Source organism: Anopheles arabiensis, chromosome 3, assembly GCF_016920715.1.
Source record: "Anopheles arabiensis isolate DONGOLA chromosome 3, AaraD3, whole genome shotgun sequence".
Classification (NCBI taxonomy): Eukaryota; Metazoa; Arthropoda; class Insecta; order Diptera; family Culicidae; genus Anopheles; species Anopheles arabiensis.
The window spans coordinates 30,581,401-30,600,065 of NC_053518.1; the positions used below are offsets into that span (position 1 = coordinate 30,581,401).

At 43.1% G+C, this 18,665-nt stretch overlaps 1 protein-coding gene across 18 annotated transcripts in view; it reads right to left on the reverse strand.

The window, feature by feature from the left end:
• Positions 1–18,665, reverse strand: part of LOC120904937 (piezo-type mechanosensitive ion channel component) — a 39,159-nt gene that overhangs the window by 17,055 nt on the left and 3,439 nt on the right. For 8 of the 18 annotated variants that reach the window (XM_040315457.1, XM_040315464.1, XM_040315463.1 and 5 more), the window contains exons 2-10: positions 16,232–16,571; positions 15,579–16,112; positions 7,347–7,514; positions 3,994–4,089; positions 3,356–3,920; positions 2,973–3,267; positions 2,415–2,573; positions 791–884; positions 12–139 (exon numbers count right to left, since the gene is read on the reverse strand). In XM_040315457.1, the coding sequence (XP_040171391.1) occupies positions 12–139; positions 791–884; positions 2,415–2,573; positions 2,973–3,267; positions 3,356–3,920; positions 3,994–4,089; positions 7,347–7,410 (1,401 nt within the window). In that variant the 5' untranslated portion in view covers positions 7,411–7,514; positions 15,579–16,112; positions 16,232–16,571. Of the gene's footprint in view, positions 1–11; positions 140–790; positions 885–1,247; positions 1,359–2,414; positions 2,574–2,972; positions 3,268–3,355; positions 3,921–3,993; positions 4,090–7,346; positions 7,515–15,578; positions 16,131–16,231; positions 16,572–18,665 lie in introns of those variants that run through there. The other 10 variants (XM_040315453.1, XM_040315452.1, XM_040315451.1 and 7 more) reach the window with 9 other exon arrangements.

The following is an 18,665-nucleotide window of genomic DNA, read 5'->3' on the forward strand; positions in this document are numbered from 1 at the left end:
CCAGCACTTACCATCATTATGACATTGGTAAAGATGTAACTATTCTTATAAATGTAGGAGGCCACATTCCGTATGGCCAGCAGCGCCTGCTCGAAGAAGCTCGAAGGTTCCTCCTCTTCTGAAATGGTTTTATTCGTTTCTTTAGTAGTGTTCGGTGTGCCGTGTGATCGGGCGAAGATATTAAACAGTGTGGAGAGGAAGTTCACGCATTCGTAAGTTTTGCAGTTTGTACAATTTGCGCATTCGCGCGATGGGTGCGTTGCATCGGTGCGAGTTGGTGCAATTGCAATCGTCGCCAGCGTTTCAGTTGTGTTGTCGTTTGGTTATCCATCACCGAGCACAAATACGGGACCATATTTACACAGACGCACATCATACACATTCATAGGCAGAGAGGCAGACAACAGTGGGGTTTACACAGTAAGGGTTTGGTGTTTGTGTATTTTTGTGGGTGCGGAGGCACGGAAAAAGCATTCGAGAGACGGTTACACATTTCATTGCCAATTAATAAAACAAAAAAAAAAAGAAAGATACAAAATGAAAGAAAATGGAGGAAAAATGAAGAATAAAAACTTGGTTAAGTATAGTACACGCTGGCAGAATTTCAATGAGCAATCAAACAGTGACTCAAAAGCTTCGATGAGTGTAGGTAATGTGATGATGGCTAGCAAGTAAATGGTTGTCTTTATGCGCGCATAAACGTTTTTACTTTACTCTTTGCTATGATGCTGGTTAATGGTGCATTTCGTAGGTGTTCTTGTGTGTGTTTGCACAGTTCTGTAACACTTACCTAAGCTTTCTAACGCTATTTGATCGGTTTGAGCACAATCTTTGCCATCGTTCGCCGACGCATCTCGAATTCTATGCGTTCCGCGGCGCATCAGCTGCAATGGGAAGTGGAAGAAAGGTGAAAAGAGATTAAAAGCTGAGCAAAAGGAAGATGTCAAGTACATTTCATATTTACAACACGCATGATATGTTACAGCGAACATAACTCACACACACACATTTAGTAACAACACAGCTCAAAAGATAAGAAGAAGGTTTAAGCTGAACTCGTAGTAAAAAGATGGTGAGGAAGAAAATTTTGAAAAAGAGAAAAGTTACCACCAATCACTAAAGAAGTGGAGAGCACGTGACCGGAAACGGTTTCGCAGAACTTACATACTTATCACACTAAAAGGGAGTGGGGTTAGAGAAAGGGCGAGGTGGGGTAAACAACAAATGCATGCAAATCGAATACGTACGGGTGTCCGCTCGTCCGGAATGTCGGTATTTATGGTGCTGTTGCCTCTGCCGTACGTCGTCGACCTACCGTAGGTATAGTATCCCCGAGCACTCGGACCGTTGCTTTGAGACTGGTGGAGGGTGATGTTTATATGTTTGCGTGTGTTTATCGTACCGGTCACCCACAGCCAGTTCCCGTCCGTCCCACACACACACACACACACACACACACACACACACACACACACACACACACACACACACACACACACACACACACACACACACACACACACACACACACACACACACACACACACACACGGTTGCACACAAATTATGTTAGGATGATCATGATGAGATTTGATGAGTGAATGAGCGGATGATAATTGCGCATGATGATGATTTTGGCGAAATTTTGGCCGAAAGTATCAAACAAGTGGCAGTTACAAACAAAGAAAACACAGCCAATGATGTTTTAATTTAAAGAAAAGTTTCCATAAAGAAATAAATAACAGATCCCACGCCAACAACACATCATCGGATCGTCCATACGTTCCAAAATGTTAGGATCGCAACACAGAGCAATGTAAGAGAGAAAAAAGAGGAAAAAGAAAGAACAGAAAACACACTAAATCAAAACACAGCATTTGAATTCAGAAAAGAAAAGGTTAGTAAAAGTAAAAGAAAATTGTTTTTACAATTAAAAATCCATGTATAATAGTAAATTATTGAAAAAGTAGTAAAAGAATAAGTAACATTGTTAATTTGAATACACTAAAAGAAAAAAAGCACTGTTAGAGAAGTTGTCGTTAGCAATAGGAAAACAACACTTTGGCTGTAGCATGATTACGTTACGGTTGTTTTACAAAAATTCGAAATATTAGCATTAATGGAATGGAATGAGCAATGTTTAAGGCCAATATCACTTTTACCATCTTCTCGGCAAGCATTTGAATCGATGAGCAACACTGTGGATAAAGCATTCCGTTCGCGGCAGATGGCAGTTTCAAAATGCAAGCTTACCTTCGGTGTTTGTTGTGCAGAAGGGAAAAAGGGGCAAACTAAACTACCAAATCGCAACTGAATCTTCCAAACAAACGCGCTTGCAATTATCTCGAAGCAAACAAGCTAACAAAAACACACAGATAAACTTCAGAAAGGAGGGGGGGAGAGTTACTGCTTACTTTCACCTTCCGGGCGGCACCGCGCCACCGATCGCTGGTGAGCGTTTTGCGCAGAATGTTCTTGCGCTGCATGCGGAAGGAGATCTGATTTTGTAGCCTAATGCCGTTCTCGAGCTGACTGGACAGATCCAACCGTTTTCTGTCCTTTGTAGTATCGCTCTAATTTAGTTTTAGGAAATACCATTAAACATTACATGCAGCAGCAGCAGCAGCAGCAGCGGCAGTAGCAGGAGCAAACGGCAGCAGTAAGGAGGTGAGCGATTAGGTTAATAGGTACGAGGAGCAAGTTTGTAGGAAAATTTCATCATCACACAACCATTAGTTAGCAGTATAATGCGACGCAAAGGATATTGTTGTTTAAAGGAAAGGGTTTTTTTTGTTGTTTGAGCATCCATGAGCAACATTCCAATGTGAGAGGGTCGGGTTAGCAATAATAGGATGAGATTGAGTAGATTTTTGTTTTTAGTACCAATGCTACCATATCCGTGTGATTGTTTAGTGTCCACAGCCTGTGAAGAAGTCCCGAATGAAAGAAACCTCCCACCACACAATACTCACTCTTGTTCGTAACAGCAACGATGAGGTCATCGTTAGCGTGTAGTAGCAGAGCAGCAGGAAGATCGGATTCAGATACACGTCCGTGTCGAGATCCGAGTTGAAGTGCACGTCCCGGATGTCGGTCCCGTTCGCTAGATTGCAGGACGAGTTCAGGATCGGCTTCAGGGCGAGTACGCGCGCCGCCGTATCGTTAAAGTACAGCACCTCCTGGGGCCAGGGGTTCTGGTAGGCTAGCAGCAGCACGATGTGTATGACTAGCACTACTAGCACGATTTTTAAAACTATTCCAAACGCTCTGTTGAAAAAGGGGGAAAAGCAATAAAGAAACACAAGAACCTGTTAATATGTTCTGCCCTCAAAAGCAAGCAATTCGTTGCACATACCTATCTAGCTTCTTGTAGCATCCCCACCAGGAGGCAGCACCGAGAAACACCACAAAGTACACGCCACTAATCGCGGACGGTTGTATGATGCCGACCACGCACAGCATACACATCGACAGCAGTACGCCCAGCGTGGTGAAGAAGGGCAACCGTTCCGGGCTGATCAGGCTCGTCTGCGGTTCGCTCTCCTCGGCCTCAGCCGCTGGCCCTTCTCCTTCCGCGTCAGCGCCCTGCTCGGTGTCATCTTCGGCCGTGTTACCGTCGGCACCTCTCCTCCGTCGCCTCCGCCTCGGCACTATCACGCCCGTCAGCTTCCGCAGCACGATGTGCACGGTCACTGCACCGACCAGCAGGATAGCTTCCGGCGCCAACCAGTACACCACCATCCAGGCACCGAGCCCATTGAACGACACCAGCCCAATGTGGCGCAGTATGATCTCGCCCAGACTGCACGATTCGACCGAGCTGCCCGGGAAGGAGATCAGTATCAGCTGGAACACGATCACAGCCGCCAGGTCGAGCACGACAAACAGTATTAGTAGCCTCATAAAAAGTCCAGTTGGTCCTGCGCGGGAAAACATGAAAGCCGAAATCACTCAACAGATAACAGGAATGGTGAATGAACGCTGACCACTTACCCTGGATAGTTTTCTTGTTGGCAACAGGCACGTACGGTATTACTAATAGGCATATCAAATATGGAATGGCCAGCCCTACCGGTCTCATCAGCACGCCTGCAATGGTAAAACGATACAATAATATTCAATCACATTTTATGACGAACGGTCCACTTCTTGACTGTTTGATATATGTTAACTGTCGCGCAATTACTACCCACTTTATTGATGTTATCGCATAAAATTGTTCCTTTTATCAGCTACCGCCAACGTGCTAATTGCATAATAGCGTGTCCCGTATCGATCAAACATCTTGCTGATAAAACGGACCAACCGATAACCCTTCCCAACCAAATCGAAAGTAAACACTGACAATGGTCAGCATTGAAGCGCCAGAGATAACGACGAGAGGCACAAGCTACTCGGTGGCGGGATTATGATAAGATAATTTCTTCGTAATAGGAATTACCATTGTATTCCATTCAATCAGATTTTAATGCCGAAGACTTCATTGCGGTTATTTGAGACTTAATCCAGGATTTTGTCTGAAATTTTGTGAATTCGCAAAATGCAGAAACTACACTTTTTTTACTACGCTTTAAAAAGATGGCGTAAAAAAACAAAGTTGTAAGGATCACAAAATTCCTCACGCCTCATGTAACGTTACGCTTTAGAAAAAAAAGGAAGGTTTAAACTACCCCCCAGTGGCTCAGTTACCAAAAACCCTCCCCGGGCATTCTCACAGGAACAAAGAAACGCCACGTGCAAAAAGGACACTCCCTTGTGCAACCGGGAAGTAGCCCTCTCCATTAACGCCTGCACGCCCGGTTTGAGCATGCAAAAAAGGAAGACGGCAAACCCAAAAAGAGCACACCCGGAAACCCAGAAGTTGCCGTGTAAAACACATCCACATCAAGCAATCCACAAATCCTAGAGGTACACCCCACTAGGGGCACAGAGCACTAACGGGGTATACAAATGACCGACCGACCAGAGCTTGCCGAGGGAGTGTAATAAAATTAGCATACAAGTTGTGCCTCCCCGGGGGAGTTGCTGACATTACGCTACCGTTCCACCGGGCGGGAGGGGCTGCTGCTTCCCTATCGCTTTCGAAAGGTTAGCGAGCAACGGGAGGCCTCCTCACTTCTTCTAGCAGCGAAGGGGACTGCGTCCCTAATGGGACGTGATGTACTGACACCGCTCAACGTTGCGACCAAGGGGGGCACCAGGACACAAGTCATCGCAATGTTTGAATGCATGATTTATGTCCTTTTTAAGCAATGGCGTGTAGTACTACCACTGCGCTTTGAAAGTGATACGCACACCTTTACTAATCACACGACACGAAATCCCGCAAACCAACGCCACGCGTATCGGTAGCAAAAAGAACGGACGTCCTAATGCGTCCTAAATATCTCGATTATGGGAACACAGTTCCCGCTCCCCTTTGACCTCTTTTACGACCGCCAAGGGACGGCACACTATCAATTAGGGGAAAAGCGCCCGTGCGGTGGAAGGTCAGGCACTGTACTCGCCTTTGGGGTTTTTTCTCTATAAACCAAAGCCCCTTGCAAAACAAAGTCAATGAAAATCGTATCTCCTCGCCCACCATGGGCAATAATCTTGACCTGCCAACCTGCTGGCACAGGAAATGGCACAGGAGTTTGTCCCGTTTCGGCAGGACGACACGCGCCAGGAGAAATTGGGTCAGTCGTAGTCATCGTTCTAACCATAAAGACGCATCGCGGCGAAAAGGATCCCATATATCCTCCCAGCAACTAATTGAAACCTCCAGTCTACCGGACACACGCCGGACAGCAGAATCGGAGCACTAATCCGATCACACATGGGGTACACGGTGATGGTGGTGGTGGTGATTTTGTTTGTCCTTTTAGGTACACCAAACCGTGCGGGAAATCCTGGTGATTGACGTCAGCGAGCGATTCATTCACACCCGAGAGAACCCGTGAACACGCACAGCGCAGGAAGGATATTGGTTGGTAAGTAAATAGCTGGCAAGGTAAATAATAAACACCCGACCTAAAGACCCAACCTGACAATAGGTGAGAATGGGTTCGTCCCCGCGTGGCGTGATTCCCTAGTGGCGTTCTTAGCTAATCGATGCCGTTTGATACACCGATTACTATCCACTCTTTCCGGCGAAAGTGTGGGTTCGTCAAAGTAAACAACTGCCCTGTGACTAGGCAAGCAACAAAATGTTGATATCATCGTATACGAGACTATTAGACTAAGGCTAAATTAAAGCTTCGTTGAGGTAGTTTCTGAGGATATAACCTTAAGAAGTTGGACGTCAAACTGGTTACCATAAGACGAAGTTCGTATTGTATTCTACGCAATTCTTAAAATATCCCTAATGGACCTAAACTTATAAAACGTTCTTTGTATTTTGAAACTACTTAGTTACCAATCCTTGAATGCTCTAATGCAGCACATTTTCATCATCCTGAAATCCTACCAGAATTGATTTTCCTTCCAATAGGTATCTTTAAGCTATCGCTGGGGAAAAGTCCCGTTGAAACACCTGCCAACACTTCCCACACATCGTGCCAATGACCTAGCTTTGAAGAACCAACCCACCAGCACACAAGTCAGACGGCCAGCCAGCTCAGCACCGGATTTGGAATCACTTCCCCTTCCGGTGTAACGTCATGCCATGGGCGAAAACGATGATAAAGCCCTCTCTTTTCCCACCATCACGACCTCCAACAAACAAGCGCGGAAAGGGTGTTCTTCTATCTGACATTTTAATCATTTTCCTTTCGTTGCATTCATTCGTCACACCCACCTGGTGAAAAACGTGCCAATCCTTCTTGGTATTCTTATCGTCTTTATCGTCCAAAATCACGGGCGGCTCCGGAATCTTCACAGTTTTCCCTACCCCAAAACAAATAACAAGCGTCCGTGTCTCCCCCGGGGGTGCTTTTGTTGGCCACTTCCTGACCTTTCCGTTTACATTTCCGCGTGTTTTTATGCGTTGATAGGACTCCCCTTTCCCTAACGCACACCTTTAGTTCTGATTTGTTTGAAGAAGCAACGCCACAAACTAAACTACCACATCAAACCGTGGTATATCCGGATCTGTTTCGCATGCCATCTATTCCCGTTTTGTATTGTGTCAGTCACAACACAGCACAATGCGCGATCAGGACGCGGTTTGGTCGGTAGAAAGTTTTACGACACCCGGACCTGGGCAGGCAGTGAGTGTGGGGTGGTACTGCCTTCGTTTGCCGTAAAGGCAGTAAATTAAATTTAATGATAAATGCCTACACACAAACACCAAAATCCCGATTTCTCCGACTTCTTGTGTTTTCTTTCTGCCACACCTAGAGCTAACCACCGAATAGCACACTTACATGTTGCGAGAATGAGCGGTAGAACCAACCGTTGAACAACAAGGCACAGGAAGTAGTTCGCCATTCTGGACGAGTTGGAAGATTCCGGTTCTGGTATATCCGAGAGGGAAGGTGTGTCGCAAGGTGTTTACCCCTTCTATCAACTGTACGCACTCATTCAGCTGGCTTCTGTAAGTAAGGAGATTGAAATAGTATTAGAAACAGATTTATTGGAATAAAGAATATGAATTTCCGTAAAATTTTAATTTAAAAGACTTATTAAGTAGTTAAAGGCTTAAGGATTATTATGAGATATCTCAACAATAAATGATAGATTAATCACATGAACAAAGTATACCCAACCCCAACTTCCAAATGTCCAACCAATTACCTCACGATAGGCCTAAGTAACTTCCCAAAGAACGGACACCTTCCTTCAACAACGTCCAGAAGGCAAAGGTCATTGTTCGGGGTGTTCAGGTGAAAGTGAAATCACGCCATCCTGATAGCGCGTCGGGCGCCCGGCTCCACCTTTAGCTTTGAGGTCTAACAACACACGCACACACACACACTAGCCGTTCGTTTCGTGTGCTATTTTTTGCTACTATTTTAATCACTTCACGCAGAAACCCTCAGGCTGTTGTGCGGAGAAGAGCCAGGAAATTCCGTTCCGTTTTCAATTAAAGTATGAATATTAATAACAATTACCGGGCACGATAGATGCCTACCCTGTAAGCTCGCTATACCAGATCCAATTAAATTGCTTGTTACACTATCCTTGCGAAGATAGCAAAAAAAAAGGTGTTAGAAAGTCGTGTGCTACAACTAAATATCTTATGAAGATGAAAACTGAAAAGCTCCAACTTCGAAGCACATTAATTAGCAATATTGCACGGGCAGATTAAGATTACTGTGACGTATCGTGACGTAAGCATCAACTTCTAAAACTCCCATTTCCCATGCTTCTCATGGCTATTTCACTAAGCTCACGGGGAGGCTATCAGCTAAAACAGAACGATCTCCCATATCAATGCCACCCAGCACCCCGGCTAGTCAGAACACATCACGCAAACATGACACGTTGTTGGTGGTGATGCTACCTCAATACCTGCTTTGACGGATGACGGATTAACCCTGAAAGAGACAGAGAGACACAGACACACTGGACAGGGTTGCCGTCGTTCCATGCACGCGACCGGCATATGGCTGATGAACTATCGGCATGCATGCATATCATTAGCGTAATTAGGAGCGAAATGAGAACCACTAGCCCCGGCCAGACCACGACAGAAAAGTGCCTCCCTACCAATCGCTAATTTCCGCCCAAGTTTGTACCTGGGGTTTTTTGCTTCTTCTGCTTCCTCAGATCCAATCTCCGAGGTATCTTTTAATGCACAGCTAGGTTAATTAGCTAACCCCTAACCAGCTTTCGCGACGAGTCGTTGCGATCTACCACCCATCTCCTTCCGCTAACAGTGGTGGACGTTATCGGCTTCACTACCAATGCCAACAACACACTGTATCTCGTGTTTCGCAAGTGAAGTTATCATGCAAGTTGAAGTTCTACATAGCCCCGAAACTGAAACTATACACACGCAACACGATCACCTCTATCATTTGCGTGTTCTCAGCGTGATTCCGTATCGCATCAGGCGAATTAAAAAAGGATTGGTCAGTGTTGCGAGGACATCAGGGCAGCTCGGGTTGGTCATCCCTGCACAATTCCCCAAAAATCTGCCGAAAACGCCATTTGCGTGATGATTTCGCCAACACAACCCTGTTTACATTTGTCGCATGGTTGCGAAATGTTGTGTACAAAACGATCATGAACAAGCGCGCCCAAAACCGTTCTATTAGCAAATTGCAAACGATTGCAAAATCGGGGTTTGAAAGAAAAAAACGTGCACAATGTGAACCTCAAACTGATAGCCCAAACAGGCGGTGTGAGATGAGCCGATGGACGATGGAAGAACATGTTCGGTTGTAGTGTTATTATTTACATTATTATTATTATTTTTACTATTGGACAGTAAAAACGCCCACCCGCGGGACATTTTCGCTGCATTTTACACATCAGGAAGCAGATGGATTCGGAAATAGAAACGGCAAACAGCACAGCACGGGGTATCACAGCGCTGTGCTGAAGCAATGTGCAGGCCCCAAGAGAGCTAATCTATGACATCATGGTCAAACAACTCATCTTTTAGCGATGTAAAAAACATGGGAAGGAACTATAAAAAAATGATGACGATCATGTGTGCGAACCGATCGCTCTAAAATAAGGGATCGGCAATCTTTTCCAGCAAATGGTACAATTGAAGAAATTGAAGTCACTTTACTGAGATTTTCCGAAGTTGAGAACTAGCTAATGAGGAAGATCGTTACTGGAACAATAACATATATTTTTATTTTTATTCACAAAGACAAACAGCTATTATAGCTATTTTAAGTGTTTTGCATCAGTACAAATTAACTCAAGGAGAGGAATATCTGTGACCTTGTGAACATTAGACACAAAACTCTCAGTCTTCACAACTTTCAAGTACCGCCAATCACACTAAAAACAGTTTCATACTCTCTAATCGATTGTCTCAACCCTCACGAATTATTCTTTAAAATTTTAGCTACTTCATTCCTTCAAGTTATGGAAAACTGATCAATCGAACTCTTTGTGTGAACTTCAACTCTATACCATTTCGATAGTTTTCAATATTTACAATGCAACATTTACTTTTGAATTTAGGTCAATAGAATTTAGATCGAATGACTCACCAACAACAATAATACACTCGAATGAATCTATGTACATCATTGTTGAACTTGGCCTCAACTGTAACCTTGTAAGTAATTAAAGGTGTATGTTTTAGATAAGAAGTTAGCAACGAGTTGAGTTACACACTCCGCATTCACATTGAAGGCTTTGCTAACAATCAATAGTAAATAGACAATAATAATCATAATAATGTATCAATAAGCCTCTTCACCTCATCGAATGTTGTGTATTTGCTAGTTACTGTTCACTGATTGGAATTTCTCAACCAGACCTTGTCCCAAACCCTTACTCACGAAGAAGACATGTAATTCCAGAGACATTTCCTGGAAATATGTTTACAAATGTATCATTAAATTAAATATACAATAATACAAATGTGTTCACTAAACCTGTAAAACCCTCACTCTCTATTCACACCACACCCAGTTTTACCCACTTTTTCCTTTCCCTTCCAGCGCCACGAACCTCCTTACAATGGCTAAAAACGACACACTCGTGCAAATATTACAAACTAAACCCACGGCCAGTGGTATATACAACAAAAAAAAACGCGTCCACAGTCAAAGAACACTCGCTAATCAGCTGGATGACATCATCATTGCCGGCGAACACGGGGAGCAGCAGTGGCAGCAACACCGCAAAGCCAGCATAAATCTGCGCCCGTTGAACAACTCGGAAAGCGAAAAAAACAGTTCACGTAACCAATGAAAAATGAATTCCTACGCAGGTTTATGCAAATCGATCGCGTTCTGGACACTCGAGACACACACTCGCACGCACACAGAGCAACATTTATTTCAAATATTTTGGCAATGTGAAGAAAGTCCAACGCTGTGTCTCTGGGCGCTGGGGAATCAAGAGAGGATTGGAGTTGAATGCCATTTCACAGCTTGGCTGTTACAGTCACGGCTCGAAAGGTTATCGCGCTGACGCGTGGACGGGCTGGTTTACTGGCCACGCCGGACATTGGGGAAGGGCATTGAGTCACAGACTCTGCAAGCAAACGATTCATGAAGAAAGAAGTCTTCCTTTTCTCAAACAACTACAGTTCGTCCTAGACGAAGAATCAAAGCATCATGTAATCTTTGTGCCAAAGTGTGTTACAATATGCAACTCCAACAGTTCAACCCAAATGGTCCCACATACTCCAGCAAAATCAATACTATCGATTCACTGTACAAAGTAAGAGAGGGCAACACGTTAGAAACTTCCCTGCTCGTCGAGGGGAATGGTTTTAAACATGATTTATAAATGCAGTGCAATCGCAGAGACATGACATGATTTCGCGTAGTCGCGCCAGTTGCCGGTCTTTGTCCCGCAGAGAGGTTGGAATGAATTATAAATTCGGAAGCGAAGCGGACACACGCCGGTCGCTGTTGCTGTCGGACGTGTCATTCTGTTTGACTTTCTTCGCCTTTAAGGTCCCATTTCACTGATAAGCACTGCAGTGCTGCTGTGAGAACTTTGGTACTCGGTGTAGACTGCTGCGAAGCGCCAAGATGCACTTAAGACGTTCGCGCGGGAAGATTAACTGTACCACACAGATTAAGCCGTTCCGATGTCCGGATACTTGGCATAATAAATCATACAACATCTCGTACAAATAACCTCATTTATTGGAGTGCTTCAATTACATCGTCCCTCGTGTCAGCAAATGCTTTAACCATTGCGTCGAAGTGTACCGTGAATTGATTATCTTGATGTATTCACAACGAACGCGCAAGGGAATAACGTAACCTTCAGACAGGGTAGTTGGTTTGTATCCTTGCTCCCAAAAACTAAAACAAAATCTCCTCACTAAAACTAAGAGTATAAAAACGAATGAAATTGAAACGATTGCACATTCATAGCCTTCTTCCGAACCTTCGTTTCACACCCAATAAAAGTTGGTCTTTCTTTTTTGGCAAACAACCGGCAACTTCTCTGATTATCGATTGAACCACCTTCACCACTTCTTCTGCTGTCCTGCCTGCAGCCGTCTGGTGACTCTAAAACAACAACAAAAAACTGAATGGAATTGAAAACAAAACAACAAAAAAACCCTTAAAATTTCTGACCCACCCTAAGACCTGGAAGGAGGCGAAGAAGACAACCTTCACATGGCACAAGGCCCCTCACCATGGCGCTCAGGCAAATGAATTCGATACCCACTGCACCTTAACCAGAGGTAGGTGGGTTAGTTAAAGCGACAAAACCAAAAAACGGAACTCCAATGGAAGACGACGTACTTTTTTTTTACTTCCAATGACACACACACATTCGCACAGTTGCATGTATGATGACGATCGTGTTCTATGTCGCGAGACAATCCACCAAAGGGCTGCAATGTCATCCGGTTTGTGCATCGCATGGCAATGGGTAGGAGAGGGTGCAATCCTCCCCGTCCTCATCCACGGTTTTTGTATCAGCTGTGCAAGGCTAATGCGCGCAGGGTGGTGATACTCGGTGTCTCGGTCACCGGCAGTGTGCCACACACCGCCAGTGAAGAAACCTTAAAACACACATCCATCGAAAGGTACCGCCGCGCCGCCGCCGCACACGGCCTTATGGAACACGAAAATGAACATTTAAAGAGAAAATTGCCAGTGGATAAAAGAGCGCAGAAAAAAATGGGCTGTACACTCAATACGTCGTTTACACGGTTTTATGATGTAATTAAATTTAATTTGTTTTAGGTTTTATTGCGTACAAGCTTGTGACAACAAGATGCAATTTTATTGCCTTTTAGTTTCATTTCGTTATAACGATAAGATTTGTCTATGGTTCATAGTTTGTAATCAATGTAAAGAAAACAACGTTTTCCGTCGTCAGCTTTTCTAACCAAAATGATGTTATTTCTTCTCAGAGCATTACAAATAAACTACAGGTGTCCCCCGTGATACGACTACATTTGGGTCTGAAAAAAAAATCCCCAAAGCAAGGCATAAGTCGAAAAAGTCGTAAGTCGAATATTTGTCAATATAAAGTGTACAACCGAAGTTGAAGAATCAAAATCAATGATATCGTATTTATTATAAAAATGTATTAATTTTACTCCAAAAGTCGTTTACGCGATATGGATATTGAAGATCGGGTAGTTGGGGAATCTTTGTAAATTATTATGTAACGGTTATCAGAAAAAAAAATAATGGAAAAATACATCAATTTCTGCTCAATGACAACTTTTACTTGTCAGAATCAAAATCGTCGTTTCTGTGAATCGCCGTAATCGAGGGGGTCGTAACACGGGGGATGCCTGTATACTTGAGAACATTGTTACCAGCTTTTCCTTGATTTCGATTTGCAATACAGTTAAATAAACTTAATTTAAATTTGCCATGTATTTGCTGCAATTGTGGTGTTTATTGGTTATTATTATACTTAATTATGCAAAAAATAAGGCAGAAGACGATGAAATGCTCAATTCAAATTAGATATTAAATCATCAATATTAACTAAATATTTCGTTGTGGAAAAAAGGAAATAAACGAGTGTTAAACTTAAAACGTAAATAAAAATTAGGAAAACATGATATCAATAGGATACTTTTTTACCAAAATACTCTTGAAAGTGTAAATAAAAGGTAGTACACAACGTATCAATAATGAAATAACAGTTGAAAAATCTATTAATCATATGTAGCTAATAAAATTACTGTCCTTAAAAGGGAATTCTGAAGTCTGTGGTTTGTTTTTCACCAAAAATTTAAATCTTCATTTTTTGACGCAATTTAATAAGAATTTGACTAGATACCGTCTTTTATTTATATTGTCGTTTCTTTCAGACTATTAAATGCTTTAATCTTCCATTTAATGCTATTTAATTCTCTTGTTCTGGTATAAAATTTGAATTTCCTTCCCAAGATTTAACGTATCATTTGAATCTAGCATTGCATCGCCTCCTTCAATTAAGCTATCACAGCAATTTTCTGAGCAAGCAAATTATGATTTCAAAAAACCGTAACTTCCTGTCGAAAGGCAATTGCAATGAAAGGAAAATTTCAAAAATGTCAAAAATCACTCATCAAAGAAATTATGACACAGTTCACCATATTACAACACACACACACATAAACCCACCTTTCCGTGTTTAAATGACCACCGGTGACATCGGCAAGTGACAGTTAACACCGGTTTCACTTTAGCTCATCACAAGTTACTACCAGCCAGCCCGCTTGCCGTTTGGTTGGGTGTAAATATTATTCCCAATGGGACCGGCGAATGTTGCGCGATGAGCCACGTGCCACGCGGGTTGTAGAGTAACCCGGCCGCCTGTAGATGAGGTCAGCTATACTGTTGCTTTACGCGTTTAAAAATAGTTTTACCCCAACGAAACGCACAGGAGACGCCACAGCACAAAAAAACATGTTGCAACATGGCAGCATTCGAAGGGGGAAGGGATCATGCTACTACTAATAATTGGCCACTGGGCGCCCGCCTCTTGTACTGACAGTTCAAAACTGTCTGTTAGTGTTAGATGAATGAATATCTAACCATGCGAGGGTTGGGTGAAGGTTTCGAGAGATTTAGTTGAAGCGATTGAAAATCTATTTATGAATGAATGCATGAGTAGACCAGACACGTCAGTAGTAGTAGTTTTGTGGAGATGATTTATGAGCAGTAAAACATGCTTGTATTATGGTCAATTGCACAATTGACTGCTTTACGATGTTAAAAATACAATACAGCAGAAATAAATCATTTATATAGTTGGGAATTGGACGTTTGCGTGACCAATTGACTAGTAATTCATAAATGAACATTATCCAATTGCTGGTCTGCTTCCGAAAATTTTATGATAAAACATGCATTATGAATAATGATGCCTTCCACAGAAGAAATATTAAAACATTAATGAGTCATTAATTTCTCTTATCCATCCAAATTTCGATCGAAACCCAACACTTCAAAGAATACCCCCAAACGAAGGCATTAAATCATTCAAAAAAAGACGCTCTTCCACCGAAAGACAACAATCGATCGTAAACACATTAAAAGGTTGATTTTTCGTGCAAATACAAAAACGCATCATCTTTCGTGCGCTGCCACCCAGGGGGGGGGGGAGGCAACGAAATAATTTATAAACATCGGCCAGATATTTGAAAAGAACTCCCTCGTACCTCAAACGAACTCATCATCAAACCCCGATTGCCGGTCACTGGGCGCGTGTAAATAACGCATTTATAATCCATCCGGATCCTCGGAGAAGCAAATATGACCCACAGCATGTGTGCAGGTGGTGGTGGTGTCTTCACCCTCTCCCACCCATCTCCCACCACATGAAAAGAAGCTATAAATTTGCGTTCAAACTAATGGTGAAAATATCTTGCGAGGCAGATTCTCGACACAAACTTTACATAAACATAAACGGGTGCGCGCTCTCGCTCGTCTTTTGAGCTTGGTTTGATGGAAATCATTTGCCACCCGCCACACGGGGACCGTGTGTTTCATCTTTGGCTCTGTTTCGAAGGCGAAAACACAATTATGAAGTAAACCTCATACCTTTACTGTGATGCTCATGTGATGATGATGATGAACTGGAACGTTGTTGAGGTATGTGTCCCGAAGCTTCAACGCTACTAACTGCTTCCGCTAGCTGATCGATCCATCCGGGAAGCAGCTGGACGACCGACGACTGCACCGGAACTGCGTGCGGTTTGTGTTATGGCGATCGTTTCACCTTCCCACAGACAAAAATTCGCAACTCTTTTCAAACAATTCTATCACGTAATTCTCTTCACGCTGCTTTTTCCACCGCTTTGGTACAAACACAGGCTTCAAGAAAAATTCTACTTAAAAAACACTTTTACTTTGTTTGCACGATACTGCTCCGCGGGGGAAAAACAACATTTGGCATACTGAGGTTGCTGCTTTGTTGGCATCCAAGGGCTACTACGCACACACACTGACTGGCTGGTACACGTTGGAAAAAATCTTCCGTTTCTAAGGCAACTATGTTTTCTCTTATTTTTTGATAATTCTTTTCTTTTTTTGTTGTTAATTTTCACTCAAAACCACTCTTGCACGTGCTGCTTACTGCAATAAAATAACAAAAAAAAACACACACACACACACAAACTTCAAAAAATGATCATTGTGCGGAGGAAAAACTGAACCGATAGAAATTTGATTTTTTTCCCACTACAATCACATACTTTTCTGATATTTTCGGGTCAAATTTTCACTTCCTTCACCACGCTTCACTTATCGCAAGTGGCGCCGTAACTGCTGCAATGCACTCACACCCACTCCCACTGCTGCACTCACCACTCTTACCCGGGTGCTCTTCTTTAAAGAGTTTTTCTTTGCACTTTTTTTTTTTGTTACGCGTTTGTATCACTTTTCCCAACTTTCATCACGGTTTGGCGTGCGCGCAATGTTTCCGCCAGCCCTGCCTGTGGTGCATCCGTTAAAGAGGGCGGCGGATCGGCTTGTGCGTACACTAACAACGTAGCAAACGGAGAAGTAGACGAAGCACTGCTCTGCAGTGGTAAACTGAAATAAAAAGAAAGATAAACAAATGGGTTATTTTTTCAGAATTTGTGCAAGATACATCAATTACTACAGGTCGGACCGTCCAGTGTACTGTGACAAATTTTCATTTGACAGCTAGGGAGTCCAAAGTTACTTAGCAACTCATACAAAGTCCTTAGCAAGCCTAGCTTCCTATCTGCCAATCTCCATAGAAATCGAAATCCATCATGGCTACCAAAATCTGAGCTAAGGACCCACCTGTAGTCTATCTAGGCACCTAGAATTTGTACTAAAAATTGAGCAACCGACAAATGTTGTTTATGGCAGTGTTTTTTCCCCCATAACAATAATTAAAAGTAATTATAAACAGCGATAATGAGGAAACTGATGTTCGATTGACCTGACTACAAGAACCTAATGCTTCAAAATAATCAATAATAAAACATTATGTTAGATATCCCCCGAAAAAAATGGCTATTAATGATCGGAACTTCACTCAAAACACAACAGATAATTTTATCATTAAACGACCTCCATTGTTCGTGTACTGAAAGCTATCTTTGTTTAGTTCACCCGCCAGTACACAGTAGTCTCTCGGTTGACGTCATCGGACCAGTAGAACAACGAAAAGCGTTTATGATGCTGAGGGACCAGGGTAGACGAGAGCACGATCGTGCCAAGCGAAACGAAACTTACAAAAACGTGCCAGACACTGGTATGCCCCACTGTCCGATAGAGTGTGTGTTTATCTTTATGGAAAGAACTCCACACGTGAATACATTACGCTTGCACATTATGTGATGTGCGCCATTCATATCAAGCAAGACGTTGTGTGTTGAAGCACGCATGAAATATTACAAAGAAATAGGTAACAAATCAGTATCATTGCAGTGGCACCAGAGGCCCACATCACCCTTCAGAAACCGGTACCATAATATTCAATTATGACAGCGAAAGACCCTCTCCTACAGTAGCAATCTCACACGCAAGCAATGTTTGTCCAATTGACCTTGCCCTTGTTGCTGTTGGGTTTGTTGTGGACGGGGTTGCGAACCTTCAACTGCTTCAACTAGACCCAAACCCAACTCCGCGGCTAGTTGTCTGGAGAAGCTACCTTGCCAAACTATCTCTTGCATTCTCCGCCTGGGAGTGATCCAAGTGCAACCGGTTGTCTAGTTTTGGGCAGTTTTTTGATCGCCCCAAAACAAACCCTCAAGGAAGACCTCTTGCGGGAAAGGGTAAGATTTGCGGTCAAGTACGGCCACTTTCGGTGGTGACTGATTCGGGTAGAAGATAGTAAATACCCCTAATCCAAACGCAAGGGGAGGTATTTCTGAGCCTTGGATTTGCTTTATCATCACTATCATTGATAGGCCTCACAGTTTTTGGTTCCGTGTTTGATAACGTTTGGATGGACTGGCAAAGACAAAGTCCAACGTACCTCAAACCCACTAATACTTCTTGGAATTGGAAGCATCTTCCATTTTCTACGAATTTCAAGACGTTTTAAGCTCAAGACCGTTTTATGTTTGCTTCAAGCTACAACTATTCACCTCGGCAAACTTCCCTGAACTTGATACAAATTCCAAACCCGACCCCTTCACTCCAAACAAACGTTGTCCGACTAAATCCGGCTTTACTCACCGCTCAAGATGGCATAAATATTTCACTTGCCCTTCTAACGCAACGAGAACGCAGCAGCTAACAACAACAGCGAACAGTTCGACGGGGTGTATTCTAACGGAACGACCTTCACGGTATCAAGGTTTTGATTCACCCACCGATTCCCCCTCCGGAGCAGCGATCTTGATCGTCGGCACGCCGTTGCTTCACTTGGTGTGTGTATATCTCCCGACACACGCGTGGCGAACAACCGATAGGAGAAGTATTAGCGTAGTAAAACAATTGCGTCATTTTGACCGTTTAAGTACAATAAGACAACAACCGTTGATAAAACTGTTGGAACCAACGTCCAACGTTCGAAATCTATCTAATCGCACGCACAAATGAATCCTTTTCCGAGAAAGATGAATTTTGATAACAGATTCGCTATAAAGGTTGCCATTTACAAAGCACGCAGTCGATAAGCCAACGCAGTCGTAAAGCAGCTTTATT